Raw genomic sequence first — 13,824 nt, forward strand, 5'->3', positions numbered from 1 at the left:
TCTGTCCTATTGATCTACACATTTATCTTTATTCCTAGTACCACGCTGTCTTGATTAGTGTAGCTTTGTAATAAATTTTGAAATCAGGAAGTGTGAGTCCCCTACTGTGTTCTTCTTTGTCAAGATTGTTTTGGCTATTATTGGTTTCTCGCATTTTCTTAAGTGTTTTAACATCAATTTGGAAAAAAACAAGGTGGGATTTTGATAATGATTGCGTTGAATCTAAGATCAATTTGGGGAGTATTACGATCTTTACATTGTTAAGTATTCCAACCTATGTCTTTCCATTTCTTTAGATCTTCTTTCATTTGTTTCATTGAAACTTTGTAGTATAAAAAGTATATTAGTCTTACACTTGGTCATGGTGTATAAGCCTCTTTATATGTTGCTGGATGTGTATTTCTTATTTTGTTGAGGATTTGATATCCATATGCATAAGGGATATTGAGCTGCAGGTTCCTTTCTTGTGATAACTTTATCTGATTCTGGTATCATAGAATAAGCCTCACAGAATAAGTTGGGAAGTGTTTTCTCCTCTGTTTTATTTTGGAAAAGTTTGTGAAGCATTGGTGTTAATTCTTCTTTAAACATTTGGTAGAATTCACCAGTGAAACCATCTGTCCCTAGGCTTTTCTTTGTAGGAAGATTTTTGATTACTGTTTCAGTCTCTTGTTATAGGTCCATTCAGATTTATTCTTGAGTTAATTTCAGTTATTTGTATTTTTCTAGGTATTTATCCATTCATCTAATTTGTTGGTGTACAATTGTTCCTAGTTATTCTCTTATAATTCCTTTATTTCTGTAAGTTTGGTAGGTCCTTTTTATTTCTAAGTCAATAGTAATGTTCCCTGTTTCATTTATGGGTGTTTTCTTGGTCAGCCTGACTAAAGATTTGTCATTTTTGTTAATCTTTTCAAAGAACCAAGTTTTTGTTTCACTGATTTCTCTGTTTTTTTGTTATTCTCAATTTTATTGGTGTCCACTCTAACATATTATTTCCGTTTTTCTACTTGCTTTGGGTTTAGTTTCCTCTTCTTTTCTCCTATTTTGTGAGAGTTTTTATCATGACTAGGTGTTGGCTTTTCTTAAATACTTTTTCTGATTCAGTTTATATGACCAAGTAATTTCTCTTCTTCAGCCTGTTGATAGTGGTGAATTATATTGATTGATATTTAAATTTTGAACCAGTCTTGCACAACTTGAATAAATCCCATTTGGTCATGGTGTGTAATTTTTTATACATTGCTGGATTCAATATATTAAAATTTTTTTGCACATTTTTTTGGGGTCCAAGTTAATGAGATATATTCTGTAGTTTTTTAAATAGTCTGTGTGATTTTTCTTTTGGAAAGAAAGTTTAGTAGCATATATATGTAACATAAAATTTACCATTATAACTGTTTTAAAATGTACAATTGAGTAGCATTAATTACATTCACAATGATGTGCCACCATCATCATCTATTTCCAAAACTTTTTCATCACCCCAGAGTCTCAGTAATCATTAAGCAGTAAGTCCCACTCCCCCTTGCTCTAGTGCCTTGTAACCTCTAACCTACTTTCTGACTCACTGAATTTGCCTATTCTAGACATTTCATGTAAGTGGAATCACAATATTATTCCTTTATTGTCTGACTTATTTCACTCAACATAATGTTTTCAAGGTCCATGCGTGTTGCAGCATGTGTCAGAACTTCATTCCTTTTTATGGCTGAATAATATTCTGCTGTATTTATACACCACATTTTATTGCTCCATTCATCTGTTGATAGACAGTTTATCATACAGATCCTGTTGTGGGCTGTGGTTCCAATAACCAGCTTAATTTTCAGAGCCCTGGTGGTGGTATTTTGGTCTGCTTGTTTTGTTTGTTTGTTTGTTTTGGCCACATTGCGTGGCATGCGGGATCTTAGTTCCCCGACCAGGGATTGAACCCACACCCCCTGCAGTGTAAGTGCAGAGACTTGACCACTGGACCTTCAGGGAAGTCCTTGGTCTGCTTGTTTTGTGTGGTGCCTCTGGTGCTCCCACTGACCTTTGCTTGTGCTAGGGATGAGGGAGCACAGTAGGGTGAGCTTCAGTGTATTAGTGATTTTCTGTTGCTTGTTTAGAGTAATTGGTGGTTCTCAGCCATTCATTTTGTAACAAGTTTGCTGATCTTTTTATATAAATTAAGCACTTTAGGATAAAATAAAAATTATGGTATTTTATCATAAGCTATAACATTAATTTTGAAAAACATTTGTGACTCACCATTTTAGATGTGTGGTGTATGTCCAACACATCTGAGTTGCGTAAAACTATATTTTGAGTTTTAGTAAACAACATGGACACAGCCTTTCTTTAGGAAGTTGGTAATACTGAGTGGTCTTGATAAAATTGGAATTTGACTTATGAATTCCTTTGCACTTTTTTTTTTAAAATTAATTTATTTATTAATTTATTTATTTTTGGCTGTGTTGGTTCTTTGTTTCTGTGTGAGGGCTTTCTCCAGTTGTGGCGAGCGGGGGCCACTCTTCATTGCCGTGCGCGGGCCTCTCACTGTCGAGGCCTCTCGTTGCAGAGCACAGGCTCCAGATGCGCAGGCTCAGTAGTTGTGGCGCATGGGCTTAGTTGCTCCGCGGCATGTGGGATCTTCCCAGACCAGGGCTCGAACCTGTGTCCCCTGCGTTGGCAGGCAGATTCTCAACCACTGCGCCACCAGGGAAGCCCCTCCTTTGCACTTTTAATGTGGGAAGAAGATAACAAAGTAGGTGTACATTACTTCCTTCAGATAAGAAAATTAATGAGGAAAGAAACAAGGTTCCAGTCATAAAGTATCTTTATGGATAGAAGGGACCCATACAAACCTAGTCCAGAATGTTTAAAAATATTTGTTACTGAGCCTTTTGTTGAAATAAAATCCTGAACAAGTGTAACTATAAAAGAGGCATTAATATCATTAACAATAATTAATTCTGAGATAGTAATGCCATTATTTTAACCAATATTTCTTTTCTTCCATTTTCCAGACTCTGTGCTAGATGACAAGCAAACCAGAAACGATTTACAGGTTGTGATAAGAGTTAAAATAGGGCATGGATAGAGGGGACAGGGCGTGGCTTGGAGCAGTCACTGGGGGGCCCCTCTGAGGGTACTGTTGAGGCTGAGACCTGAAGGGGGAGACACCAAGCATGAGAAGAGCGTTCCAGGCAGGGTGGCTCTTTGACGCAGGATTTGGGAGTCCTTTCAAGTCCTGCCTGTGTGCCCCTTTCTTCTCCTCTTGGTTTTTAAAAAAATCATGGATTTCACTAGTCCAGCCTCCTCCCCTCATGTGAGGAGACTGTGAAGGCCAGAAAGTAAAGACCTGATGGTCACAGCCTAGGATCCTGATGCCCGGTGCACACCCCCACGCCCCCATACACACACCCAAATGACTTGTATTCCTACTAGCTATTTACAACATTCATTGTTTTCATGAATTATTATAAAAGATGTCTGAAAACAAGCATTGTATCTAGTCATCATTTGCAGTGTTCAGAAAAAAGAATCTCTACCTAAAAGAAAAAATATATATAAAACCCTAATTATAGTAGAGAAAGATTTGCCCTTAAAGTGAAGATATTTTTGTCTTATAAATGTCATTCTTTACTAAATGAGATAGGGAAGTAAACTCAATTTCTGATCTTCTGTTTTGAAAGTAAGTGATAAATAACTGACACACTGAGATTTTTCCGCTGAAAATAAATGTCTTTGCTCCTCTCAGACATCATAGTGATGTGGGTGAATATGAGGAGCTTAAAGTAGGTCTTACCGAGCCCAGCTTCACAGAGTAAATGCCAATAGAATCATAAAAGCCAGAACTAAAACCTCTTGTGTTTATATGTCCTCCTTTCCTCCCTTGTTATTGGAAATACATGGCTGATTTTTAAAATTAGGTTGCTTGAAGGTACTGTTGGTTGTGAACATTGGTGTCACTTTACTTTGAAAGTAAATAGTGATGGGTTTAGAAGCACAGGTTCTGGGGTCCCATTGCTGAAATTTATGGCCCCTCTCTAGCCACTTTCTTGCTGAGTGACTTCGAGCCTAACCTCGCTGTGCCTGCTTATCTTCAAATGGAATCCATAAAGTCTATGTCATAGGATTAGTTTGAAGTTTAATAACACAGTGATTGATAATTATTAGATGGTATTCTTATTTGTCATACATCAGATTGCTGCTTTAACTGGGGAACATTGAGACAGTTTGGGATTCCTTTAGAGTGTAAAATAAGGGACAAAAATTCTTGGGAGAGGAAGTAGCTGTCAGTTGTGGTTTCAAATCTAGAGATATGGAGATGTGTGAACTTGACTTGCTTTGGTTACTTTTTGTAATGTATAGCTTAATAACTGTTAACACATTAAATGAATAAGTACATATTCTGTTTTTCTAGGCATATAATTTGAAGTTACTATGATTGATCATTTAAAGCAAAATACTCTAATTTGTTTTATGCCAGAGTTGAATCCTATTCATTTCTACATGTTTTAAGGAAAGCTGTTGACGTATAACACAATATTTCCCTTTCAGGACTTTATAAAATAGCTGCCGCTCTTAATTTTTTTCAACTAAGGTAATTCATGTTTTTGTTTTTTTTAAAGCTCCTAATTAAAAATACAATACACCCAAATTATATTACTGCTTTTCTTTCTTTAGTAAAGTTCTCATCAGTTAGATAAAGGTCTGATCTAGCTTGATGATGGGAACTTACGTGTTGGTCATTATATCATAACTCTAATAGCAGGCACCAAATATAGCACATTTCTATTACTTTTTTTGGTCTGTTTTCTCTGCTAACTAGATGGAAAGCGTCTATCTGGGAGCTAGACTTTTTGTCTGTACATTGTGAGCATCTGACTATTCAGTTAATTCTTGTTCATTGTGTTCTTACATCAGTAAATCTGTATTCAACAGGAGTATAACAAAAAGGTTTTCTGGATCATCTAAAATTTCACTTTATGTTAAAAGGGTGGGGGAGGGGATGAGAAATGGGATGGGTGAGCTGGGCGGAGCCTTTTACATTCACAGTCCTTTTTTCTTAATGGTTTATCACTTTATTTGGAGACATTTTTGTGCACTCCACATGTACTCTATGTCAGTAATTCCGTTGGAGCCATTAGCTCTGATCTCACTTTTGAAATGCAGCTACAAGCTAAGACTAGAGGTAACCAGAAAGAGTTCGTTTGTATCAATGTGTGCAAATACCAGTACTTATACCTGAGCAGAAAGGTGGGATTTCATTCACGCACTCAGTGTTACTGAATGTTCTCTATATACGAAGAACTGGTGGGGAATGAGCAGGGTAGAGCAAGTTGGAGCTGTGGTTGAAGAGAAACCCAAGAAATGGAGGACAGGGCTTTCCCAAAATAAAATCAGGGTGTGATTAAGAGAATAAGAGGAAATCGATGCTCAGCAGGCAGGAAAGACACCATCCTAGTAGGTGAAGTGATCTGATTAGCTGGCATCTCATCTGCGTGACTTTCAGCTTTGGTCATACTGAAAAAGCCAGGTACATGGGATTAGACAGTAGGCTTCTTCATGGACTACCCAAAGACCAACAAAGAGGAGCCAGTGAGGGTCATGTTAAGCCAAGTGAAGCACCATTGTTTCATGGGTTTTAAAAAATAAGCTTTTCATTTTAGAACAGTTTCAGATTTATATAAAAATTCTAAATATAGTACAGAGTTCCCATATACCCCCCTCCCAGTTTGCCTGATTATTAACATCTCACATTAATATGGTACTTTTTTTTGCAATTAATGAACCAGTATTAGTACATTATTATTAAGTAGAGTTCATATTTTATTCAGGTTTCCTTAGTTTTTACCTGATTTCCTTTTTCTTTTTAAGAATCCCATCCAAAATAGCATATTACATTTAGTAGTCATGTCTCCTTAGGCTCCTCTGGTCTGTGACAGTTTCTCAAACTTTTCTGGTTCTTGATGACCTTGACAGTTTTCAGGAGTGTACTGGTCAGGTGTCTTGTAGAATGTCCCTCAGTTGGGATTTGTCTGATGTTTTTCTCATGATGAGCCTGGAGTTATGTGATTTGGGGAGGAAGACCACAGAGATAAAGTGCCATTTTTGTTATGACATATCAAGGGAACTGTCCATGTGACTTTTCCCTGTGGATATTGACCTTGATCATCTGACTGAGGTAACGTTTGTCAGGTTTCTCCATTGTAAAGTTACTCCTTTTTTCCTCTTTTCCATACTGTTTTCTTTAGGAGTCACTGTATGCATCCCATGCTTAAGGAATGGGGAGTTATGTTCCACCTTCTAAGTAGAAGAGTTTCTATATATTGTTTAGAATTCTTCTGCCTGAAAGTTTTGTCTCTTCTCCCCCATTGTTTATTTATTCATTCATTCATTTATTTATACCAGTATGGACTCATAGATATTTATTTTATACTTTGGGTTTTAATCCAGTGCTGCTTTACTTATTTTATTGCTCAAGTTGTTCCAGCTTTGGCCATTTGGGAACACTTACTGTTAACTCTTACATCTGTTTGACATATTCCCATCAATGTAAGGCTTTTTTTTTTTTTTTTAAGCACTTTCTGGCACAAGTTGCTCCCATTTCATCTTGTGTATTTCCTGCCCCAGTCCTAGATTCAGCCATTTCTCCAAGAAGCCCCAGTTCCTTTTATTGGAGAATGGTAGTAGAACCCAAGATCTAGGTGCTAGATGTGCTTTTTGCTACTGGGTTGTAATACATGTGTGTATACTAACCTGTGTATATGCACATCTGTAAATATTTCTATATGCAACCATCTGTATCTGTATTAAGCTCAACATGAGTTTGTACTGATGTTGCCAACTCTAATCCATTACCACATAGATTGTTCTAGCCTCCTTCCCTTGCTTTTGTGTAAACTCTTATTCCGACAGTGAGAAATCTCTCACCATCCACCATCCATATATTGTTCAATTCCAGTGTACATGTATAGCAGCGTCAGGATAGTTAACCCAAACCCCTGTGGAAAATAACTTTATTAACTAGAGATGGTGCTTATGTACAGTTTCTGTTGCCTTTAGTCTTACAGATTCCACTCATTTCCAGATTACTTAGGTCAGCACCTTTCCCCACTCCACCCTACTTCAGGGAGATGGTTTCATACCTTTGCTATGTAGTTAAATTGTTTTGTCATATTCTATAGTCTATCCTGGGATTCCTGATCTCCTAAATGATGTTTTTTTAATTGCATACAGTAGGTTCACACTTTGTGCTGTGAAGTTCTGTTTTTGACAAATGCATAGTGTTAATTGCATCTACTATTACAGTATCATACAGAAGAGTTTCACTGCTTTGAAAAATTCCCTATGCTTTACTTATTCCACCCTTCCTTTCTCTCTCCAAACCCCTAGCAACCACTGATCTTTTTACCATCTCTATACTATAGTATTGCCTTTTCCAGAATGGCATATACTTGAAATCATAGAGCATGTAGCCCTTTCTTTTACTTTTTATCACTAATATTCCATTGTATGGTTAATCTACATTTGTCTCTTTATTCAGCTATTGAAGGACATCTTGATTGTGTCCAGTTTTTGATGATTATGAAAAAAAAGCTGCTGTAAGGAATTGCTTGCAGATTTTTGTGTGGACATAAATTTCCAAATCAGTTGGGTAAATATTTAGGAGCACAATTGCTGGATTGTATGGTAATCGTACGTTAGCTTTTTAAATACCCTGTCTTTGCATTGTACTCAGTTTCTTGGAATGGAATAATCTCCTTTTGCCATTCTCCTTGCCCACTCCCCTGCCAAGTCAGTTTTGACCATTGATCCCAGGTCCTGTCATCACTACAAATGAGCAAATGATATAGAACTTCAGCTTACCATTTTGGGGGGAAATAAAATCCTCTAGTGATGTTTCCTATGTGCTTATGTTATTTTCAGTTAATCTATCAGTGAAAATAATCAGCTGCATCTAGTTGAATTTTACTGTTTTGTGCTTTCTGGCAGTATAGCAGGAGTAAATATTTTGTGAGTGGCTTTACATAGCCTGTTGGTTGTTAAAAATACTTTCTAATTGGGTTGTATTGTTTTGGTTTCATAGTTACTAAAATCCTGAAGTATTAGTCAGATTTTTCTCTTCAACCATCACCATCAAGCAGTATATTTTCAAAATATTAAGTTGTAGTAATTAACTTTAAAAGATTTTATTTAAATGAAATTTATGTTCCCGTTAAGTGATAATATGTTTTGTTTCCTTCACAGCATTTATTCAGTCAGAGAGCATAATAGAAGTACTGCGTTTTGATGATGGAGGGCTTCTACAGGTAATTTTATTTTAAACTTGAAGAATTATCTCAGTGTCAAGCCTTGAATAACATCTGATTATTATTTTTCTTTTAAAACGTAACTGGTTCATATGAAATATATTTTATGAGCTTCATATGCAGACAAGGCAGTAGAGTCATTGGTAATAATAAAAACCTCCTTAGCTGTATGGATTACCGTTTAAATAAAATATTTCTTGTGGATGTTGGGAGGTTAGGTGGGGAGAATCAGATCAGGAGCAGTGGAATTGGTGGTAAGCTCTATTAGTGTGGAGCCAGTGAGTGAAACAACTGAATTTGGATGTTGGACCTCAAAATATTTATCTGGAAGAGAACTTCTCCAGAGGATATAAGTTCTCCAGATTTACATCTATATCATCCTTCCACTAGCCATTCTAAGCCATGCCTTTATATATGTTATACATAAAATTAGAAAGTGTAATCTGATAGAAATCCAATTCTGCCTTTCAGACGTAGCTCACTTATCACCGTGAAGCCTATTTTAGTCTTCCCAGCTAAAAATCAGTTCTAGAATTTCAGAGCTGAAAGAGACAGTAAAAGCCATCTTAACCAACCCTGATTTTTGTGGCTGATTTTCTCCTTCCAAACTTTTTTCATATTCTATGCTTGTCTTACAGTACTCACCACCTTTGTAATAATAACATGTGTTTTTAAATACCATGTTATTTGATAGCATGGCTGATAATTTTTTTATTCATGTTATATTCAGGGGAAACCAAGGTTTAGATTAAGAAAGTTGCCCAAGATCCCATGACTTTGCAGTAATGGCACGGGTATTAGAATTCTGGTCTTCTCACTCCAGGTGTGATTGTTAGTCTCTTTGTTACATGATGCTGCCTATGATGTATTTGTTTACTTACTTATAACTAAATACATGACTTAAATAGTTCTCCTGTAGCTTATAATAAAGGCAGGAAAGTGAAAATTAAAGTTAGATCAAGGCAATAGAGAAATAATTCTGCTAGGGACTTGGAATAAGATTTCTCTTTGTGTTTTAGCATAAATTTAGATTTCAGACACTAAGCCAAACAAAGTAAGCAAGGAAAAAAGTGATGGGTTGTAAGGTTCTTTTTCTCTGACAATGAAGCAAATAAATGTTTCGGATGAAAACTTTTTCCCTGTTTCTAAATTTTTAAATAAACTTATTATTCTACTTTTACATAAGAGATGTTGAGAAACGCAGCAGGCAGTGGCTGCATGGTACTTGCAGAAAGTCTTTGTACGGCTTTTTATATTTTAAAAGTGAATAACAGCTGAAGATACATAATGATCTCTAGTTTTGTAAAGCCACCTTGCTAGAAAATGATCTTAGTCTCTTGTTCTAGTTCTTTAATCTGTTGCAAGATGAGAACTTGGAGAACCTATAGAAATGACTGTTTTAAACATCTCCCATTTGGTGATTTGCAGGATCTAGAGAGCAGGCAACTCAGGACTGAATTTCTAAACAGTTCTCTGAGTGTAGTTGTCCTTTACTGTTTGAAAAAGGATTTATTATGTCCTTCAGAAACAAGTTGCAAGTTGATAATCCATTTTGAAAATTCTGAAGCTTGACATGCGTTTTTGCTGGGGGAGGCTGTCAATTCACGTCTAAAAGGACTTGGGTGTGGAAGAGCTCGTCAGCTGGGGTGTCATTTGCTCATCCTCTTTGGATCTGCTGAAATGCTTGGACCAGAGCTTGGGGGAAGCCTCAGAGTTCTATAGCTAAGGTAATTTTAGACTGGAGTGTTAAGGGCAGGTATTATCACTGGTTACCTCAGCCACAGTGAGACCTCACTAAGCCTCCTGCAGAATGCCTAATGTTGAGATGCTATATATAGTGGATTATATATCTGCAAGTAACAGAACATAAGACCCCTCTGAATAGAAATTTATAAAAATCATTCATTTTAATGTTGAAGAACGTTTCATAGGAACAACTGTTTTGATTTTGACATAATGTCATTCTTTCTGGCGATAATTTGCCAATAAGTTCAGCTATTTCTTAAACAGCTCCTAGTTTCTTGTGACTAGAAGTATGTTCATGTAGCATTTCTGTGGCAGAATATATATCGGGTTTCTCCAAATTAAATTAAAGCTAAAGCAGGGAGAGAGTCAAAGCAACAGCCTTATTTTACATTATTTAAAATTAGAATTTTGCTTGAGAGCATTCGTTCCCAGATTGTGGAATTTATGTTACATTCATGTGGCTTGGCTCATGGTGATTTTTTAAGTCCTAAAAATTAATTGATGATAAGTCAGTAAAAACTGTAAAAACATTAAAAATTTGCTAGAAAGTTTGGACTTGATTTCCTATTTTATTTTTAAAGAAAAGGAAAATGAGGCTCATAGAATATTCAGTTACTAGAGCGAGAATCCAGCATCCAGTAAGTACCCAGCTTCTTGGTTCCAGAGCTCTTTCCACAGTATGATGCATGTGCATTTCTTTCCAGTGCATTCCATGCATTATCACTAGTAATGTTAGGATATGATTAGAAATTGTAGCAATCCTCTTAGCCCATGTTTTCTTTAGTTGGTGTTTTGACCATTGTAATTCCTGCTTGGCAAGGCTACTAAGATTTGGTATATAGAATGTAGGAAGCTGAGTCAGTTCTTAAGGTGAGCAGACACTGAGGATTCTGCCTCAGGATCTTGCCGAGAACCCCAGCTGACACATATAATAAAGGATATCTATTAAGGAAGAGGGGTGTGGAAAAAACTATGGTAAACAACATACTTAACAGTGAAATGCTGAAAGTTTTATCTCTGAGATGAAGAATGGATCAAACAAAGATGCCCACTAAATACCACTTATATTCAACATCATGCTAGTTGTAGCGAATAAAGTAAGACAAGAACAACTACTGAAACTCGCGCACCTAGAGCCTGTGCTCTGCAACAAGAGAAGCCACCACGATGATAAGCCCGTGCATCGCAACAAAGAATGGCCCCGGCTCACCGCAGCTGGAGGGAGCCCGCATACAGCAACAAAGACCCAACGCAGCCATAAATAAATAAATAAATAAAATTTAAAAATAAATAAAGACAAGAAAAAGAATTAAAAACTAAAAGGATTGGAAAGGAAGAAAAAAATATTATGCACCTCAGATTATGATAGTTTATGGCGGTCATCCAAAGCATCTACAGATAAGTTACTATATTCAATAAGCAATTTAGCAAGTTTGCAGGATAACAGTTGATACATAAAAAACAACTGCATTTCTTCGTTTATGTTGAGCCGTATGAATTATACCACTTCTATAGATCAGAAAAGGCAACAGAGTCTAGCCAGACTCACACATGTATGGATACTTGATTTATGAATAAAGTGTCGCTGAAGAATATTGGGGAAAGAAAATATTGGGGAACAGTCAATAAAGGGTGCTAGGACAAGTGAATATCTATATGGGAGAAATAAAACTTTGACCTCACACCAATAACAAAAATAGTATAACAATTTTGGGACTCTGGAGTCTTTTGAAGGCTTATAGCTTCAAGTGGAAGTCTTGAGGTAAATTAAAGTAAAATATGGTCCATTTCAGCTCTTAGCCTAGAAGCAGTTACCCACCCTCAACCCCTGGCCCTGTGGCAAGCAGCTGTGCATGTTCATCAAACAGCTTGCACACAGCTTGCAGAAGCCTGTGGGCAAAAAAGGATTCTGTCCTCCAAATATTGGGGATCCATGCCCTGATTGCTGCTTTTGATCGCAGAGTTTTAGACAGAGAGGCAGGGGGCCATTGTTGTTGCAACTCCCCCATTGTTAAAAGTTCCTCACCCTGAAGTGAACCAGAAGATTTAAAGGGCTGACAACCTTCAAAAGCCACTGCATATATGGGGGAAATTAGAAAATCACTTTGAATGTTCAGGGAAAGGCCCAGGTTCATAAAACACCTGAGAAGGCCTTAAGTTTACACCTCAGGCTTATCTTTGGCACAGACATAGCCTACATCATAAAACCAAAAACAATAAACAGAAGCAAACAGATAGCAAACTCTGGAAAAGGAGGAGAATCTGACACCCAGAGTTACTACATTATTAAATTCAAATATCCAGTTTTAAACAAAAAATCACAGTGTACAAAAAGAAACAAAGTATGGCTCATTCAAATGAAAAAATTAATCAACAGAAACTATCTGAAAAAGACCTGATGGCAGATCTACTATACAAATTTGAAGTAGATCTACTTTAAAACAGTCATCTTAAGGATGCTCAGAGAACTAAAGGAAGATGTGAAGAACATCAAGAAAACAACGTATGAATAAAATGGAAATATCAATAAAAAGATAGAAAACCTAAAAAGAAAACCAAGAGGGTGACATCATCAAGATGGCCGAGTAGGCAGCCCTAGCTCTCATTCTTATACAGAAACACTGACATAAAAGTAAATATTGGTACCAAAATACTTTGAAGAGAAATTCAGAATCCATCAAAGAAGCAGAAGTACCCCTAGAAAGGCACAAACTGAGAGCAGTCAGATTTTGCTGATAAGAAGAGTACTGACTTTTCTTTAATCTTTCATCTTTTCCTCAGAATCGAGAATTTCCACTGTCTTATCTTCAAGTTTGATGATTCTTTCTTTTGCCTGCTCAAATCTGCCTTTGAATCGTTCTAGTGAATTTTTCATTTCAGTTTTTGTACAATATTTCAGTTTTGCAAGATGAATAACTTCTAGAGATTTAGTGTACAACATGACTGTAGTTATAATACTGTATTGTATACTTGAAATTTGCTAAGATAGTAGTTAATTGCTCTCACCAAAAAAAAAGAGTATATGAGGTGATCATTTCACAATGTATATGTATATCAAAACATCACATTGTACACCTTAAATATAAACAATTTTTATTTTCCAACTATACCTCAGTGAAGCTGGGGAAAAAAGAAATTAAAAAGAAAATTGAGCTGAAAGTACAATAACTGAAGTGAAAAATTCTCGATGCTGAGGAACAGAAAGATTAAAGAAAAGTCAGTAGAGCCTAAGACCATCAAGTGAACCAACATATGCATTGTGGGAGTCCTGAAAGGTAAAAAGAGAAAGAGACAGAGAGAATACTTGAAGAAATAATGGCTGAAAATGTCACAAATTAATGAAAGACATGAATATAAGCATCCAAGAAGCTCAGTGAACTCCAAGTAAGATGAACTCAGAGACTCATACTGGGACATGTTAAATCAGACCTTAAAAAGGCACAGAAAATCTTGAAAGCAACAAGAGCAACGGGACTCGTCACATAAAAAGGATCCTTGATAAGTTATTAAGAGATTTCTCATCACAAACTTTGGAGACCAGAAAGCAGTGGACCCATATATTCGAAGTATTAGAAGGAAAAAACTATCAACCAAGAATCCTATAACTGGCGAAACTGTTCTTCAAAAGTGAGGGAGAAATTAAGACATTCCCACATAAACAAAAGCTGAGGAAGCTCATTACCATTAGACCTGCCTTGCAAGAAATGCTGAAGGGAGTCCTGCAGGTAAAAATGAGAGAACACTAGACAACAATGTAAAGCCATATGAAGAAATA

The 13,824-nt window shown here is 36.4% G+C and overlaps 1 protein-coding gene across 7 annotated transcripts in view; it reads left to right on the forward strand.

The window, feature by feature from the left end:
* The window catches only part of TMEM131 (transmembrane protein 131), a 276,973-nt gene that overhangs the window by 131,149 nt on the left and 132,000 nt on the right, over positions 1-13,824 (forward strand). For all 7 annotated transcript variants that reach the window (XM_059943536.1, XM_059943534.1, XM_059943537.1 and 4 more), the window contains one exon: positions 8,242-8,303. In XM_059943536.1, coding sequence (XP_059799519.1) covers positions 8,242-8,303 — 62 coding nt within the window. The remainder of the gene's footprint in view (positions 1-8,241; positions 8,304-13,824) is intronic.

Source organism: Balaenoptera ricei, chromosome 13 (genome assembly GCF_028023285.1).
Source record: "Balaenoptera ricei isolate mBalRic1 chromosome 13, mBalRic1.hap2, whole genome shotgun sequence".
NCBI lineage: Eukaryota > Metazoa > Chordata > Mammalia > Artiodactyla > Balaenopteridae > Balaenoptera > Balaenoptera ricei.